At 37.3% G+C, this 19066-nt stretch overlaps 1 protein-coding gene across 2 annotated transcripts in view; it reads right to left on the bottom strand.

Annotated features, from left to right (window-relative positions):
* Nucleotides 1-914: 914 nt before the first annotated feature.
* LOC139978267 (CREB-regulated transcription coactivator 1-like) overlaps nt 915-19066 on the bottom strand; it is a 92741-nt gene continuing 74589 nt past the window's right edge. For both annotated transcript variants that reach the window (XM_071988306.1, XM_071988307.1), the window contains 5 exons: nt 17811-18165; nt 16463-16645; nt 15641-15910; nt 12585-12741; nt 915-11039 (listed from right to left, as the gene is read on the bottom strand). In XM_071988306.1, coding sequence (XP_071844407.1) covers nt 10852-11039; nt 12585-12741; nt 15641-15910; nt 16463-16645; nt 17811-18165 — 1153 coding nt within the window. In that variant the 3' untranslated portion in view covers nt 915-10851. The remainder of the gene's footprint in view (nt 11040-12584; nt 12742-15640; nt 15911-16462; nt 16646-17810; nt 18166-19066) is intronic.

Below are 19066 nucleotides of genomic sequence, written 5' to 3' on the forward strand. Positions count from 1 at the left end.
TGTCACAAATATATGAATTTTCTAATTTTGGTGATTGCACCTGGCAACAACAGAGTGAATTGTCATCAGGGCTGGGCAACTGAGCTTAAAAGTGTATTTCTTTTTCTTGATAATAATTCAATCATATTATATCAATATTATATACTAATAATTTTGCCACAAAAGACTTGTAGTTTGATGAAATTACATTGGCAGCTAAACAAACATTCCAAACAATAAGGTTTAAATAATAGAACAAGATTATGTAAGCTTAGCTTTTTAGATCATCTATGCAGATGAAACCACCATCTACTTTCATTCACCTCTTGGAGTAAGGGGAGGGGAGAGGTCACATTCAATCAACCATATCTCACATTAGATGCAAGATACTGAGATGGGGGTTTTCAACTATCACTGTAGCATATTTTTCCGTTTTCGATATTAATTTCAACTTTTCTGCGAACAGAATAATGAAGCAACTGCCACCTCACCATCCCTCTCAACATGGCGATGAGGCATTTATGACGTGACATCACATTCCAACAACTTTATCAATATCAAACAGTGGGGAATGTCATCCATGGGTGCTCTGTAGCTTGTATGAACCTAAAAGATCATTGCCGACCAACCAACCAAACCCAATCCTTAGAATAAACCAAAATATAGATGCTTTTCCATCCCGTTCATAAAAGTACTCGGTCTTGTTGGTTGTATTTTACATTACTACTCAGGTGAATGATCTCACCATGCTCAGGCCGATAGCCAGGAGTTCTGAGTTGGAGGGGCACCAATAATATACTCAGGAGGGGCACCAACAATTTAATGAGGAAGGGGCACAATCCTCGTCCTATAGCTTGTGAAGATTTTGTACATATGTTGTGTCACAGAGATCATATGGACATGCAACAAACTAAGAAAGACAACAAAACTATTCATTAGAATTTTTTTTTTAAATACATTTCAATATTTCACACAAGACAAGATTACATACAGCATAGAAATTTACGTACTTCTTTTTACACAAAACTTGTCATAGGAAAATGATTCTGAAATAGCCAAAACGCAAAAAAAAAAAAAAATAAAACCAACAGTAGAAAATATCTTTACATGATTCTGCATTTTTCATGAAGTATGCCTTCACATGATCTTTCTTTTTCTTTTTCCTTGTTTTTTTCTTTATTATTTATACATGAACCAGGAAATATCTTATGTGGAGTTGCTAGGTAACCGTACAAGCAAGAAAATGAATAAAGGAACGAGAGAGAAAGGAAACAAAGAAGGTTGTACTTTAGTTTGCTCTGAGAAAAATAAAAACAAAGGGATAGACCTGTAAATATGGCATCAGAAGGGCTATAATAGTCAAAAGGTGGGGGGTGGGAGGGGATAGGGGGGTTAAGTCACCCTACGAAGGACACCCAAACTGATGTCAAGTCAGAACAATTCAAAGATGCTTAAAGGGACTGTAAAAGGTGAAGCACAAAAAGAATCATATTTCAATATCAAAATTGCTCAGTTTCCATGGCAGCATATCAACATAATACTATCCCTTTAAGAGTGTAGTGAACTGATTCAACCACACATGAAAGTAGAAACAGTTAGATTCTAAGCATCACTGACAGATTTTGTATAACTCCATGGAGCATGCAGGTCCTGAAACGATACCCAGTTTGCTACTGAAATTGTTTTAGTTTATTGCCTTTGACATAAAATCCTCTGATCACTCTGTTCCCATCTTGTAGAATGGGTAAAATGCTCAAACTGGGAAGGATGAATGTAAGCTCGTGGAAGGGGATTAGAAAGGGATGGGGAGGGGTAAGGTAGGCAAGGAGGGGATAGTAAGATTGAGAATTTTGACCGTTTTTCATGAATCTCATGTACAATTACATTTATGTCACTTTGAACCAAAATTAACAGTCAATGAGCAATAAATTTATCTTAAAATTTGTGAGGGGTATCACAAATGACAACGTAAAATTGTTCCAAAACAAGGGAGGGGGTGGGAGGGGGGTGGGGGTTAAAACGTAACATTTCTCAACCCACAAACTCCATGAAATGTATAAAAATGTTGGGCAATAACTTAAAAGAGGAAAAAAAGAAGGAAAAACAGAAAGGAAAACAATACCTAACTTAAGTTAACTTAAACTTAAGTTAAGTTGACTTTAGTTATGGTATATGTCTTTCTGTTGATCACAGTGAACCAGATGTAAAATAGTTTATGCACAAAAGTTTGCACTGGACTGATGATGGAATGAGAGTTGCTTTTGCCAAACCTGTGTTTAGTTTATGTTTTTATCTTCATCCAGTGTAACACATATGAGACTTCTCAAACAAGATGGCTGATGTAAATTGCAAATGCAGCTTTTGCCGATCTTACCATAATTTTCAATTTCTACTAAGTGTACAGGACAGAGAACTGGGGATGATACGTGCAAACAAATGTTATCAAACTAAATGCAACATTGGTAGACGGTGAGCAGAACATTATACAATTTTTTGGGCAATAAACAATGCCTGTAATTCACAGGAAGCATGTGATGATCTTGGTAAACGAATTTTGTTTTTGCAGCTGCCACAACAAAAGAACTACCGGTGAAATGAGAAGGGGATGAGTGAGATGAGGGGATGAGAGGTGGGGGAGGGGAGACAGTGGGTGTGAAATGAAAAGGAGTGGATAAAGGAAAATATGGCTAATTGTTAATTTAAACTATACACCATCCACAGAGATTTCCTGAGATATTCAAATATCTGCATATCGTAGAGAAAAGTAGCATAGAATTTAACAGCACAAATAGAGGAGGAGAGATCACGACAGACGCAAGAGCTGAACAAAAGAACAACTGAGATTTACATGACATTTCAGTAATAAAAATGAAGAAGTTTTACAAAGTAGTAATTTATAATTTTAATAAGAAACTGTACATTACAATAACAAGCATATATATATATATATATAGAGATAGATATATATATATGTATGGATACATATATACCTATGACAGCTGACACTAACTAAACATGAGCACTTTTCCACCAAAGTGCATCATCCAATTGTTTGAGTGCTATGAGTCCACTAAAATTCACACAAAAAGAGGAAAAAAGAATTTGGATCAAGTCTGAAACAGTAAGTCTGAGAAACAATAATGACAATAAATCCAACTTTAAGTAAAAAAAAAAAAAGGGCACCATTAACTACATGAATATGTATCTCTGGTATTAACTGTGCACTGACATGAATATGCATTTGACTTACAGTGCTTTTACTACTATTTTAACACAATCTGTACTTACATTTTAAATGTAAATATATAATAATTTTTTTTTGAAGGTTTGTTTTTTCCCCCTCTCTCTTCATCAAACTTTATTTGATTTTTTTATCTCTTTGTATTGTATCAAACAGGAAATAAAGTGAAGCATTTTGAAAAAACCAAAAAAATTTCAGATAGCATGTAAGTAGTGCAAGATATATATGTATTGCACACAAAAAGAAACAAGTGAAGAGGTAAATATATACTCCCTTCACAGCAAACTATTGGTGATTTTCATAACTAATTCATGATCAACTTACATCTCCAGACTGTTCTTTTCTGTTGTTTAAAGTTTTTACAAAGGTTCGACTGATCATACCTCGCAAAAAATAATAATAATAATAATATTGATATTTAAGTCAATGATTTGGATGAAATAGATTTGAACATTTAAGCAGTGTCACTAAGTAATGACAACTAATTGGATTGGTGTTAACATTACCATTCATGATACGTTACCAACGTTACCTGGCTGTTCTGAATATACACAACAAAAGAGACACAGATGTGACATCCATTGGTCTTTCAAATGTGAGGAACTTATCTTGCAATGCAAGCTTATAAAACATTTACTTGCAGGAAATGGTGAGTAAATCTGTAGCTATACAAACATGTTCATAACATGAACATTGACCATAGGTTAATGAAATGAGGGGATACACACGTAAGGTGTTCTGTGTAGTATTGCACCACAGGGGTGCAACAACTATTACAACATACTCTTCTATACGGTAGCATAGGGTATTCCCTAAAGGCAGAATAGAACCCAGTGGTGATTCATTGGTAACATTAATCAGATGCAATTGCTGGCTTCAAACACCCGCGACTAATATCTTCTAGCCCTCATGAAAGCCTGTCAACTGTTCATGTGTAAAACCCGTTGATAGATTCACTAGCATCACTGTTGAACTCAATATATTACTTGTGTACCTGTCAAGCTCAATAGATTAACGACCATCACTCTGAAAAATGTTCCAGAGATTATTAGCATCACTGTCAGGCACTCCAGCAGGCTTACTAGTATCACTGATTAGCTCAATAAATTTATTAGCATCACTGTGAAGCAATTCAAGATATTACTAGCATCACTGTCAGGCCCTTCAGCAGGCTTTCTAGTATCACTGATGTGCTCAATAGATTTATTAGCATCACTGTGAAGCAATTCAAGAGATTACCAGCATCACTGTCAGGCCCTTCAGCAGGCTTTCTAGTATAACTGATGAGCTCAATAGATTTATTAGCATCACTGTGAAGCAATTCAAGAGATTACCAGCATCACTGTCAGGCCCTTCAGCAGGCGCTCTAGTATCACTGATGAGTTCAATAGATTTATTAGCATCACTGTGAAACAATTCAAGAGATTACCAGCATCACTGTCAGGCCCTTCAGCAGGCTTTCTAGTATCACTGATTAGCTCAATAGATTTATTAGCATCACTGTGAAGCAATTCAAGAGATTACCAGCATCACTGTCAGGCCCTTCAGCAGGCTTTCTAGTATCACTGATTAGCTCAATAGATTTATTAGCATCACTGTGAAACAATTAAACAGATTACCAGCATCACGGTAAAGTCCTTCAGTAGACTCGTCAGCATAAATGTTGACAGTTTACCAGAATATCAGTGATGCAAACAATACTTGGATAATAGTTAGACCACTACCATAGAAGCCACCACAATTTATCACTTTAATTAACTGCATGGTAAAACCAATTGTTGGACACAAATAACCTAGGAAGAATCTACTCACTACTTAGTATACACTGATGCCATGTGACTTGAAATTACATTACTGGTGAGACACAAATACCACACCTAACATGCTCCCAACATTCTAGGCTACAAGAAAGGATATATATGTAAAAATTGCATTATATAACGTATGAATTAAACCCAAGCCCTCATGCAAGCCCATAGCCATGACACAGCCTGGGGGAGGGACTGGGGGGGAGGCTAGGGGTAGGGGAAGGGGAGGATTTCTCCCTTTCCCTGTGCAGACTATTGTGCCCACCAACCTGCACATAGGCACAGGATATTATTATTGATGTCCCTCCTGAAATTGGTTGGTGCCCTTTCAAGTCAGACATTTCTGGCTATGGGCCTGCTCTCCTGAACAAGTTCATATACAGTATGTATATAGATATCCAATACATGCATTGACAGTAAAAAGACTGTTTGATTGTCTGAATACATGTTGTCTGTTTATGTGTACAAAACTACAGCCGACAGAGAAAGCCGACTCATCGTATACCACAGTCATGACTTGATCATAAAACAAAGGAAACTTAAAAATGACGAGGGATGTTGGATTAAAATACTGAAACAATCTTATAGAAAGAGAGGCTCTGTAGTCATCTATTTACAGGTTAAAAAGTGCAAGTTTATACTTGGCAATCATATTTGACAAGTGTACATTATGACAGTGACAATGGATCACTTACAAAACACAAATACCTTTGATTAATCAGGGAAAATGTTTTCCTCTTTTTGACTAAAAATTTTCATCAGAAATTGAAGAAAATGTTAAATGTTTTCATCGTTAAAGAAAATCCCCCCAAAATACCAAAGAAAATGACAAACTTTTGTATATCCTTCTGATAGATACAGTTAAAAATGGTAAAAACAAAAGCGTAGAGAATATCAGTCTTAATTTGTTCTGGGCATTCTACTATTAAAGGTATTAATTATGAAGAAAGGCATGGTTCAGAAAAATCCAAATCTTTGGTAAAAAAAAATCTATGATGGCCACCCTTATTTTAGGCTTTTGACAAGTTGTAATCTTAAATACATTTTGAGAGGTCCTCTAACTGATTTACCTAAACAGGATTTAGTCTTAACTGGGGCTGCACTGGTGAATTCGGCAAACCTAAATAGGCTTACTGTTAGGACATAAGACATATTCACCCCACCTTCCTGCAAAACATGATCAAAAGTTAATTAAAGGAATTGCTATACACTTTTTTTTCTCTCTCTTTTTTTTTGGGTAAGGAAATATGGCGAAAGCATAGTTTTCACTGCAAAAGCAGCACTTAAACCTTTAAGGTTGTGTGAACAAGTCAATTCATGCGATATCAGAAGAATGTATGGTACAGTTGATAAAATTTGATCAGATTCGAACAAATGGTGTTCAAAAACAGTTGTGATGGATCTTTTGCAGCAGCATCTGTTCGCACACCTTTAGGCCCAGGACCTTACATGAGAATTGAGCCATGACCCACCAGATCCCAACCCTCAGAATCGGTGCTCAGAATGCACGGAAAGCTACCTGGGATTATCGACTTGATGTTAAAAGAAAACTTAATCCATCTCCATCGGCAAGCTCGAAAAACTGCAGATAAGTTTTGCAATGTCTAAACAATCGCGACTGGAGCGAAAGTTTTCGCGACCCACCTTTAAGTCGCATCTCATAGTTTGAACACCATCGTTTTTACGGTACCTTTCCTATATGATGAGAACTAAAGACTCCTTACATAAGACTTTTTTATTATACCTCTGACAAATACTTTGAAAAAAGAAGAACAAGAAGAAGAAGAAGCAAGGTGCTTGATTGATTAAAGCAACAGAAACAAAGGATGCAAATGTATAGCCATGAGCCCAACCTAAAATATTTACAGTACTTGAATAAAAAAATGTCTTTGAAGTATTTGAGTATTGCCCCTAAATATGGTCTCTTACTACAACCCTGGGAGATTTTATTTCCTTTCATATTTAGAGTTACTTTGTGGCAATGCAAAAGTCATGGAATTTTAGCCTATATCATCTATACATGGAAAAGACATGCTATGCATTAAGACATTGCTAGTTTATAGTCAGATGGTCTGAGATTGGGATCTTAATAACAGAGACTGAATGAAGATCTATCAAAGTAGACTATGTGTAAATTTAATCTTTAACCAAAATGTTCTAGGCTTGCTGAGAGGAACCAAGCAACTATCCCTCAATCCTAGCTGGGATCCTGGGATCTTCAAAGCAAGCCACACTTCATACTGTACCTTTTGGGTGAATTTTGATCCACATGTTCCAGGCTTGCCGAGAGGATGCAAGCAATTATCATTCAATACTAGCTGGGATCCAGGGATCTTCAAAGCAAACCACACTTCATACTTTTTAGGCTAAGTTCGATCCACATGTTCCAGGCTTGCTGAATCGACGCATGCATCTGTCTGACCATTTTCCTTTCAACCAAAATTATCAGACATAGTGAAAGGTCACTTTTGGCAGGAAATATCTTTGGGATAAACTCCAGCAGAAACATAAGACCAATGAGTGCATAGTACACCTAGAAGTACCTAAAATGACCACATGGTAAACAATTTCTAGCTTTCAAGCAAAATTATCAGCTTTGTGAGAATATTTACATAATAACTACAGTAAACCCTAGCTTACCTGGAAAATTCTATTGCCCAGTTTCTGAATTATTCCACTTCATACATACATAGACATGTGTTGTAATCAATCCAATCTTAGTGCAATACAAGTTTGATTTTTTTTTTAATTCCTTTACAGGTTACAGTACAAAATGGTCGAATTACACAGTCCAGTGTAATTGCTGAAAAAGTACACAGTTTATAATAGTGTGTATTTCATACTACAGAGAACACAGGACTTTGTTAAATCAGCTAAATTTAGCAAAACTGCACTATGATAAACAAAGGAAACTGGATTCTCCAGAGTAATTTGTTGTTGTTGTTGTTGTTGGTTTGTATTCATGACCTTCATAACTGACTTGAATAGATATTCCAAGTATTAACTGTACGGAACCGTAGTGGAGCTATTATGACTTGACTAAACGCATACACTCAAGCCAGAAAAATTAGGCTACTATACTGGTGGCAGCTAACTGCTGGTGCATTTTGCCATTAGTTATAAACATCTGTTGCTTTTGTATTAATTCAAGGAAAATGCCAGTGGCTTCCTCATGTAGTGGCAATTTTTTTTTTAAGGCAAGTGGCTAAAATTGTTAAACTTCTAGGCCTGACACTGTTAAATTTTCAGCTTCCTCACTCACAGCCTGAATTCATGCATTGATTTATAGAATTGTACAGACATGGCTTCTTTGATAATTATGATCACATTAATGCATTTCTTTAAATTGTTCATCAGGCATTTAAAACCTCAGAAAACAATTCTGTGAATAACTTTATTTTAAGGCACATTCTTCACCACAATGAAAGGAGGAAGCGTTGCATTTAATACTGTGATTTTTTTCAGCTCAAGAAAAATTCAATATATTTTTTTTTATGGGGGGGGGGAAGGACATGAAAATACCATGATTGGATTCTTTTTCATGCATGGTCACATTCTGCATGATTACAAATCATTTTTATTTGAGACTTTTGTTGTGGTATCTCAAAATGGGGATAAAATCAGAATCATGAACAGTGGAAGGTATGAAAATGTATTTCTAAGCAAATGTCTGCTTCCCACACTGATACTGAGTTTTCAATGGACTGTTCAGCAGCTGTACTTTCTAAAAGCTGTGAGAAAAGCAGCTTATCTTTCGACAGCCGTCTACACAACTACAGAGCTTTGGGTTGCTTTTTGAGCTGCAAGAGTGTTAACAGGAAATTTTTTTTCTCTGTTGAGCTGCATCCAGACAAGTAATACTTTCAAGTGACTCTTCATGATACTAAGCAACTTCTATCATCTCTAAACACTATGAAAACATACACAAAATAAAGAAGAAGACAAAAAAAACGAAAGACAAATCACAATGGAAAGGAAACACCTTGGCTTTAACTCAAGTCATAATAGCTCCACAATATCTGACCTAATTCCTTCATTGTTTTTCTGTAGTTTGACCTAGATACAACCCTCTCAACCGTAGCAGAGAAGTCATGTGGATCACATACAGATGATATTTTAAAACATATGAATTTTGACACGAAAGCAATGCGGAGGCAAAGTTTCAAAAGTGTATATAAAACTTCATGATTTGAGTCAAAATATTTTAATTACCATGATAAGTCAGTTTAATCTGTATAGGATCATCAGTCCCGAGTCACCTTAGCAACCACTCTAAAAGTGCCTCAACAGCTAAGGATCCCCATTCGACATGCTAAATAAGCGCTACTAAAATTCATCGCTTTCTAGATTGTTTAGAGAGACTGTTCTGCAGGTACCTTAAGGATAACCTCCCGACATCTGTCTCTTTCCATTTATCACACAAAGTGAGTCCAAACGTTAAAAGGAAATTGCCTTTTTTTGTCTTTTCCAAGGCTGATGTGCAATTGAAAGCTGAAGCATTTGAGCTTCTCAGACCTGCGAGGCAATTTAACAGACTGTGGTGTATTTTTAACCTTATCGTAAGTTAACATATGTCAGGGTGGAATATTTTAGGATTATCAGAGTTATTCGGAGTTAATACTTCTTACAACAATAGGAAAATTTGTTTTGGTTTTGATGAATTGTGCAAAAGGTGACTTAACACATGGTAATCTCTCTTACCATACAAGTAACTGTGCTTTCTCTGTAATACATATCTGTTCTTCAAGACACATGTCACAACTTCAATTGAAAAAAAAACAGATGTCAAATTGACATTATGATTTTTATTTTAATGGCACTTAAAATTTGAGGGTTCTATGTGTTCCAACATACGATAACTGATATCACAAGCTCCTGACCTTCCACCACCACCTCTGTTGAGTCCAGTGCTTCTCAACCAGGGTACATGTGGACCCCCGGGTGGGGGGGGGGGAATTGACAAGTCTTGGGGATGAATTGAGAAGAAAGGAGAAATTGTGGGTGGAGGTGGTGGGGGGGGGCAAAGGTCCCATTAATCATTTATCTGAACACTTGTAGCCTACTGTTATTATTTCCATATCCAAGGATTACAGATTACGATTATTATTTTGTGTATTGTAGAGCGAATCGTAACAGATAACATGAACACTCTTGATTGAATCGAAATGTTCTCCGTTACAGTATGTGAAAGGAAGTGATTGAAAAAAATATACGGTACTTTTTTTTAGAAATATTTTTGGGGAGGGGGAATGACAAAACACTTTACCACCTTTGGTTGAGAAGCACTGGTGTAGTCATAAATATTCAGCAAGTTCATGAAAAAATAGATATTGAGAGGTTGGGATTTGATGCGACTTCTTTTGCTGAAGTAGTCTTCCTCTCTCTCCCCCCCCTTCTCACCCCACACAGAAGCAAAAATGGCTAAAAAAACAAAACAAGAAAAACAACCCTGTCTGGAAATGAAAAAGGCCAGTGTCATGGTTCAAATTATCACTGTTTCATACAAAAACAGAAAGAATACAATTTGTCACAATGAACACATAAATCTTTGTTTCAGAAATATATATAAATTCACAAGACCTTTCCGCCGCCTGGGAACGCCCCTGCCTCTTGTTCATCTCTCCTACTTCCCTTGACATTCCATCTTCTCCTAAACTCTCCTCTTCCTATCATCATTGCCAACTGTGGCTCCATCCCACTCAACTAAAGGGCTGTCACTGCAAGTCATGCCACTCTGCGATTCCCTTAAAGCTGACCGCCCGATAATTATTTTACCCATTTTGTTTACCGCACTCTTTCGTAGAAAAGTTGGTGGTGGCGATATCACAGGTGATCTGAACGGAATGAATCCTCAGCAGCTTGATCCGCCACAGGATCGTTATCTGATAAAATGTCAAAGTCGATTGGATCTAGTATTAACGTGTCTGACAAGATTGTGTCCATTCCAGAATCTCCGATAGCGTTTCCTATGTCTCTTGCAAAATCTTGACTGGAAGGGGAGCCACCAAAATCTGGAGAAAAAAAATTTAAAAAAATGCAAATCCACAAATAAATGGACAATGGAAAAACTGTCTGAGAAATGATGATAAACAAACTGGCAATAGGAGGATGAACAATACACTTTACTCCATATAAATTGCAAAATTTTGAGGTGAATCAATTTTCTATTGGAAAAGTGAAAGCAAAAGCACAAGTATCTGACTACTCGCAATGGATAAAAAGGGAAGTCCATGATAAAAAAGAAGAAAAAAACAGACTCAATATTTTTCCTTAGCAAAGAACATGAGATGGCCCCTCCGTACACGCCAAACAAAATTTCAAATCAAATTAAACCGCAGTGGACTGCAAACCTATTGAGCTCACTGGATGGACCACTACAGTATATTGAGGCAAGACTAGACTAAACAAATTATATCTCTTTATCTCATGCAGGGTTGGAAAGCCATGCTGATTATCCTCCGAATGTGTGTTAGCTCTGTCAATGATTTCCCGCCATTGTGTGGGATGTGCACAACTGAGCACTTCTTAAAAGTATAAGGCTACTTTTATATCAAGAACAGTAGAAAACTTGGTTGACTTCTTTTTTCATTTGTTAAATATATTTGGAATTCTGTATCTTGGGTTTTTTTTTTTAAATGTTGTTTTTTCCCCGTTTATTGGTCTTTTATTTTACTTTTCAAGGGAGTATGGTCCAATGCCTCCTCCATATAAGTATTAAGAATCAAACTTTTTATTTGATAATTAATAGTAGAATAGCCCCACCAATTTTGTTTAAAAGTTGAGATAATGAAGCAAAATATAAATGGAAAGTTGATGTGAAAAATAAAATAATTATCAAATTTATATCACTGTTGATGACATGCAGAAAATATGTAGCAGAAGAGAGATTCTTCCTTGTAAAAAGAGCTGCATTTGGGTCATTTCTCTTAATAAGCAAAGCAGCACTACACTCAACAATTTAACCAATTAAGTCTATCCAGGACTTTGCATCCGAGGGAGCAAAAAGGGGGCTTGGGAGAAGAGCACATCACCCCACCAGATATCACACATAGCACAGTATACATGCCAAGAAATAAACCTGCACCCTTCGTTATTGACTCTTTCCCTTCCCATCTTCCCATTCCTCTCCCCCAGCACCCCTCCCCGACACCCTTCCCTTTTTCTTTGCTGAAACTTCGAAAACAAGTTTCAAAAACCTCTTCTTCAATAATTACAAATGATATTGTTTTGCTATCATCTACAGTCATAGACTGTCGCTTGTCAAGTTTCGCAGAACTACAGAGGATGAATATGACCGCGCCCTCTGCTGATTCCAGGCATGGCTGTAGAGCGCCATTGTGAACTTCAAATGAAAAGAATTATTCATCCTTTGGCACAATAAACTTGTGGTCAATGGGAGCAATGTTTCCATCACAACATCCCGTGTTTAGTTTTGCACGACCACAAAAATGGATGGTTAGTTCAGGCAAAGAAATGCTTCTTTATCAAGTACTTCAGCATTTTAGAGTGATAATGGGGAGGTCTGAAGGGGTAAAAAAATGAGCAGGCAACCTTACCCGGTCCTGTAAATACGATATCTGGAACTGCTATATTACTACTTGGGAGATGAGGGGATAAGAAATCAGTCCCTGTGTATGCTGGTGGGGGCCTGATCTGCTGCTGCAATAAGTCAAAGTTGCTGTTAGTGTAGATGTAGTTGTGGCCATATGGTAACTGCAAAGACAAATTAAATGAAACAATAATCATCTCTTCTAAACAATAGTGTAAACAATGGTAACAGATTAATAGTGTAAACAATGTAAACAGATGCAAAAAAGCATCAGAATAAGACACTCAATATGGAGAATAAACAACTGATCCAAGGGGGAGGGGAGAAAGGGAAAAAATTGAGAGAGAGGAAAAAAGGAGGCAACTATAGAAAGAGAAAGCATAGTCTTCATGAGTCCGATGTCTCAATAATAATTCTGATATGACCAGATCACAAAGTGCTCATGCCAAAAAAATATATATATATGTAGGAGAGATCTATGAGAATTAATTAAGACCATGGAAATGCAGCAAAACCAATTGGTCATCATATGAGCCAATGGGTTTTTACATAGCTTATGGAATCACAATATCTTGAATAAATATTCAATTACCCTTGGGCGTGGCTTCAAAAACCTGTGACCATAGGCTGTGACCATCTAAACACATCTATAAAATCAATATGCTTTCAAGCTGCTTTTGTTGCACTCAGTTGTTCAGAAAGTAGTCATGAGCCACCGATCCGTAACATTACTTAACAATATATCTCTTACTATAGCCAAAAAGCGATCCTAACACAAACTTTTCACTTCAAATACATAATCAAGCCCTGTTTGTGTAAATGCAATACCATACTACTGAATTCAACCAATCAGGGCACATGATAGTGAAATGTATGAATGGAACCTTGTAACAACGGGTTACACAAAGGAGAATACAAATGTTAGCTAGCTGATAGCTTTGTTATGGTAGGTGTCACTTGGGCAGTGTTAGTGTTAGGGATTTTTCCGGTGGCCGACAATGTGCAAATCTGCATTAAGTATTATGTCAAAATGCAACTTGTTTGTAAGAATATTATCTTCCTCAGTGGGTAAATGACTTTGTACATCAATTAGAAGGGAAAAAAGAGAAGGATATTTAAAACTTAATTGTGATGATGACATCAGTAACTCCCTTGTTGCCAATTACAGACATAAAATTCACCACATTTTAATAATTTGTATCTCTATGATACAACCCCCTAGGGCTATCAAATGAAGGTAATTCCCAGGAATTTTATTAATGAAATTTCAGCCACCAGACTATCCCTTTTTAATACACTTGAACATTTTCTTACTCATAAAGATGTGATATAACAAACTTGATATTACTTACCATACTGTGATTAAAAGCTTCTATTTATCCTAGTTAGGATGGAAGCTACTCACATCTTATGAGAATACCCCCACCCCCCCTCCACCCCGTTGCTCCATATCCTGTCCCCATGAACTACAGTTCATAATTATATTTCAAGGTATAATGGTTAACCTTGATGATAACGTAATTCCACTATTACTCGGCAAAAAGCTCCATTAATAAAGGTATATTTTTAGAACGCCACAGGAAGTACACAGATCTATTCAGCATTATGCCAGAGATTATAGCAACAATGAATTGTTGTCACACCCAGCAATACACAATAGGGGTCTCACTTTACTGAGGAAGAGGTATTCAACTGAATCTAAAAATAGCTCATGACACACAAGACGAGGGACTTTTTTTTACTGTATTATGGTATTACATCAGCAAAAAATATCCAGCTTTCTGACAAGGGAAAGGATCCTTCCGAACCCACTGACGTCAAAATTGACGTCAAGGATTCAGACCTCCATTCATTGAGCAAACCGTAACATCCCATTCCTTTGTGGTAAATTTCAAAGATCGTCGTCACACATGATCGATCGATTATGGGGAGTTGAATAGATACATCCTTGTCCTAGTTTTCTGGTTAACTTTTTAACACTGCTGCAAAAATCAGTTCAATTATTTCTTGAAGAGGCTTAAGTAAAAAACTTCAATTTTTGGAAAATGGATTGGCGCTTACAACTAATTTGAAAACTGAGTGCCAGGTACGGTGAGGTACCTCTACATGACCTCAGTTTTTTAACTTCCCTTTCTCAAAATAATCTTTCAAATCTGAATGAACCATACTTTGCCCCTGTGGGCCTTCTTGTGCTTAACACAACCAGATAAAAAATCTGAGACCAAACATGCAATAGGGAGAGGACTTGAATATATAAGCTGCTTAAAAGAAATGAGGGACATTAAAGACAAATTATGACCCACTACCCCCCCCCCCCCCCCCAAAAAAAAAACACCCAGCATATTAAATTAACAAACTTTATCATTACCAAGCAAAGGCATGGAGAAGCCATGTATTGGAAGCCATGTTTGAATAATCATTGACAGGTTTAAGATTTGAGTTATCTAGCACATGTTGGTGCAAATGAATCTTAGACGGTTTGCCTTCGATTCAAACTGCTTATATGTTCATTTTAAAGTCCAAGATATTTACCAACTACCTGGTAGATTAACTAGTGGATTTGCTCTGTACAAAACACAATGATGCATTTCTTCCTCCACATAATTGTCCAACATCAGCCAGTGATTGGGTAAACAAACTGATAAATGTAAACAACTTTTGTCTTGAGTCTCCTCTAGTAACTAGGTAATACATACATAGCATCTGTGGTGAAAGTGTTGTACATCGTGTTAGGCTCAGCCTATCAAGTTAATTCTATCCAATCAACAAAGACCCACCTTATCTTCAAGTCTAAACTATTGTTTTAATAGCAACTTTTGTTTCTTTTCTTCTGTTGGAACCTTTGGGGTCCAGAATACATGAGTAAGCAACATAAAACAAACTGACTGTACATATAGCTAACTGCACCCTTCCACATCAATTTTCTAGTCGGGGAAAATTTCATTCTGGAAGAAACTATGCTACTGGTGCGACCAGCCTACTTTTCGGCATCCTATTACTAAAATGTTATTCAACTTCCTCCACAAACGAATGGGTCAGAGTTCACGAGATGGGGGACCTTACCTGCTGCGAAATAGATGGGGGAGAGCCTGCCGACTCTTGTAACATGCTGATCTGCTCAAACTGGTGTGGAAGATTCTGAGCCTGTTGTTGGTAAAAGTTACCAGCTTTGCTGTTGTTGAATTGTGTTTGCACAGGGGACACCGACCCCGGAGAGCCAATGGGTGGCACCGGTGATGGCACTGGTGAATATTCAGGGTTAGCAACAGGTGAGGTAGGGGACGAGCAGGTGTGAGTGGGCGTTTTGCTGTCGCGGTACTGCTGGAGACCGACCTGAGAGGGAATGATAAAGGTTGAGGTGAAACAACAAACAGAGAGAGAGAGAGTGAAAGAATAAGATATTTTCATCTTCCTTTTATTGAAGATGTTTTACTGGTGGGGTGTGAACAACATCATCATCATTATCATGTTCCCTACAGCAACCAATCATGTTGTATTATGTTAAAAGACAAATACTTACTTAACATCTCTAGTAATGTTCATAATTTTTGTCCATTTGTATAAAAGCCTCAAGACCCTCCCTCCCTCACCTTAACATGTTTAAAATCTTAACAATCTTAACTAACCTGAAGGTCTTGTAGATTGTTGATGATGGCTTCTGGTATCTATAAGTTTCTTCCTAAAGCAGCTTGAACTAGCAGAGTAAGGATACCTTTGATACATGCAGGGGTAAATGGTATCAGATCATACCCAATTTACAGCACCACCAACCCCCCCCACCCCACCCCCCTCCTTCAAACTTATGTTAAACTAAGACTACCCTCACTCAATTTCATACAGTTTCTTTCTGTGGTTAATCAGCAGAGGTTGCTGGACAAAGCTCACCTTTGACATATCCAGGGAAATGCCTCCCTGTATATGCTGGGGGCTAGGGGGTTGTTGTTGCTGCTGATGGGGTGAATGCGGCTGTTGTTGTTGTTGTTGCTGCTGTTGTTGTTGTTGGTACATTGGGAATTTGTTCATCTGTTGTGGATCTATTGTCATGCCATGAATATCCATTCGAATGGCCTGCCAAGATAAATATGAAGGACAAAAGATTATTTTGTGGTTGCTTCATTCAAAAATGCCCCCACATCAAAATGTTAAGGCTCTCTAACTTTGATATTCACCCACACAGGCTCTCTGCAGTACATAAAGCAGGTTTTCACCTTGTTCTATCTCTTTTTTTTCTGCTTCGTCCTTAAGCCAGCAGATATTTGACGGATCAAATGAAATTCAATAAACTCTGGGCACATTTTCAGCTGGAGAGGGGCACCCTTTTCCAGGACCGGAGATATTGCAGAATTTTCAATCTCAACTTATCTTTTCCATTAAATATACATATTTTAGAACTCTTTTGAGGGTTTGCATCTACATGCAATATAAACAATGCTGATGTTTCAATTGCTTTTATAACAGCAATGCTAGTGTCTTGTGGTGCAAGTGAAAGTTACTCGCTTGCAATGAAACATCCAAGCATGTCACTTGCAGCACACAACAAGCGCATTGGATCTAAGTATATTCTGTGAAAAACTCATCTGGCTGATCATGAAGAGAATGATATAATTGGTCACTTAATTGACTCTGAACAGCCTTAAATGGAACTACAGAAACAATTTTAATGAGTAGACCAATTGTTAAACATGTTGCATCGAGGGGGGGAGGGGGATTCTAGAGGTTACCTATTCAGATTGATTAAACCCAATCATACATATACAAACAAACCATCTATGCAGAAGCTATCATCAAACAAACCACTGCAAATATCAGCCACACACCATGAATTACTCTGTCCTTTAAAAGCCTGATTGTGCCTCTTTTACAATGAACACAGATGGAAAAACAACTAAAGGCCTATTAAATAACTCTCCTTTGGCAAGCCTACTATCCTGAAATCCCAGTGACGTATGATTTTACCAAAGTTTGGTTCATTTTCTGTCAATTATTCAAATCAGCAAATTGTACATATGGCAAAAAGTATTCCATATCCATAAGTTTGTAAGCAAGCTCTGAATCATTGTGGTTGCTGAGTATCATTGTTTCTATATACTGTATATGACAGGCAAAAAAACATTGTTTATAATGAAACAAATAGTTAATCTTTAATATGCATGTGATTACTTTTATCCAGTCAGGAGGGCCGGGAGGGGGGGAGGGGGAATTTTATAGAGTATATAGTTATAGAACGTCTCACCTGAGTCTGTGGAAAGCATTGAAACCTCTGGCCGTTCGCTGCCAGGATGAGTTGAGGCACATCTCTCCGCCTCGCTTGAGGACTCATATGAGGACTCAGTTGGGGACTGAGTTGTGGACTGTGGCCCTGCACAGCCGTGTTGGATAGTATGTGGTTCGATACCATTGGGGAGGCAAGGCCTGGGGACATGTTGCCGGGACTAGGATTACTGTACTGTAATGTGTCTTCGTTGTCTATAGGCGTTGTTAGAGGGGGAGGTATGTGAAGATTTGTCAAGTCAGGTAATGAACCTGTATTTGAAGATATCGGAATGGGAGAGCTAGCCGGCTCCTGCTGTTGTTCAGAGGGGCAAATACTACAAGAAGAGCAGAAGAGAGAGAGGAACAAGAGGTAGTATTAAAATACAAAATACACATATCAAAAGGAGGAAGAAATACGCAAAAAGACAAAGTAGCAAGGACTAAATTAATGTTCAAAACTTTGTGAAGCTATGAATTTTGTTTCTTAAACGTTACTATGGTTTCTGTGTAAGAACAAACAAACAATCTGCTATACGTCATTGTTGGACTTGTACAGCAGCCATGTTTGCGATGCAAGACCCGATCAATTATTCCCAGCAGTAGTAGCGATTACAATATCAACTTTTATATATTCCATTCTGAAATATGAGATCACTTTCATCTACAGAAATCGTCTACATGACACAGCCGAGTCATAAAGAGCAGTGCCTTCAGAGTAATAGCCATCTAACTTATCATAAAGGATTAGTCAAGAACAAGCTATTTTGGTCATAATCTTTTTTTTTTTTAACATCCCTATGATATAACCCTTATTTTCTCTGTAATGCCGAGAAATTGCTTCGGGATCTTTCCTTGACCTTAACGTGGTAAAATTGTGCCATCTTTAATGTTTTTAACCTGTATTTCTGACTGGCTGTTCTCTTCTATGCCTGTGACTTCCACATCAAGTAATAAATGTAGATCGCAGCTGACTATTCTTACCAACATGAATGTCAAGTGCAATATAAGAACATTCTTGAACATATGAATTACCATCGATGCGACTATGAATGTCTCTCTAAAGCAATCATCACATACACATTTGGAAGCTTGACTGATTTAGAGCGGGACTTTTTTCCAATTTTTAAAGTCCTTTTGCTGGCATTTCAGGTAGGTGTGTCTCTGTTATATTGATACTATGCCTTGGTTTGTTTTCTTCTCTTTAACAGTGCACTGAATGTGATACTAGCAATCTAC

This window comes from Apostichopus japonicus, chromosome 13 (genome assembly GCF_037975245.1).
Source record: "Apostichopus japonicus isolate 1M-3 chromosome 13, ASM3797524v1, whole genome shotgun sequence".
Taxonomy (NCBI): domain Eukaryota; kingdom Metazoa; phylum Echinodermata; class Holothuroidea; order Aspidochirotida; family Stichopodidae; genus Apostichopus; species Apostichopus japonicus.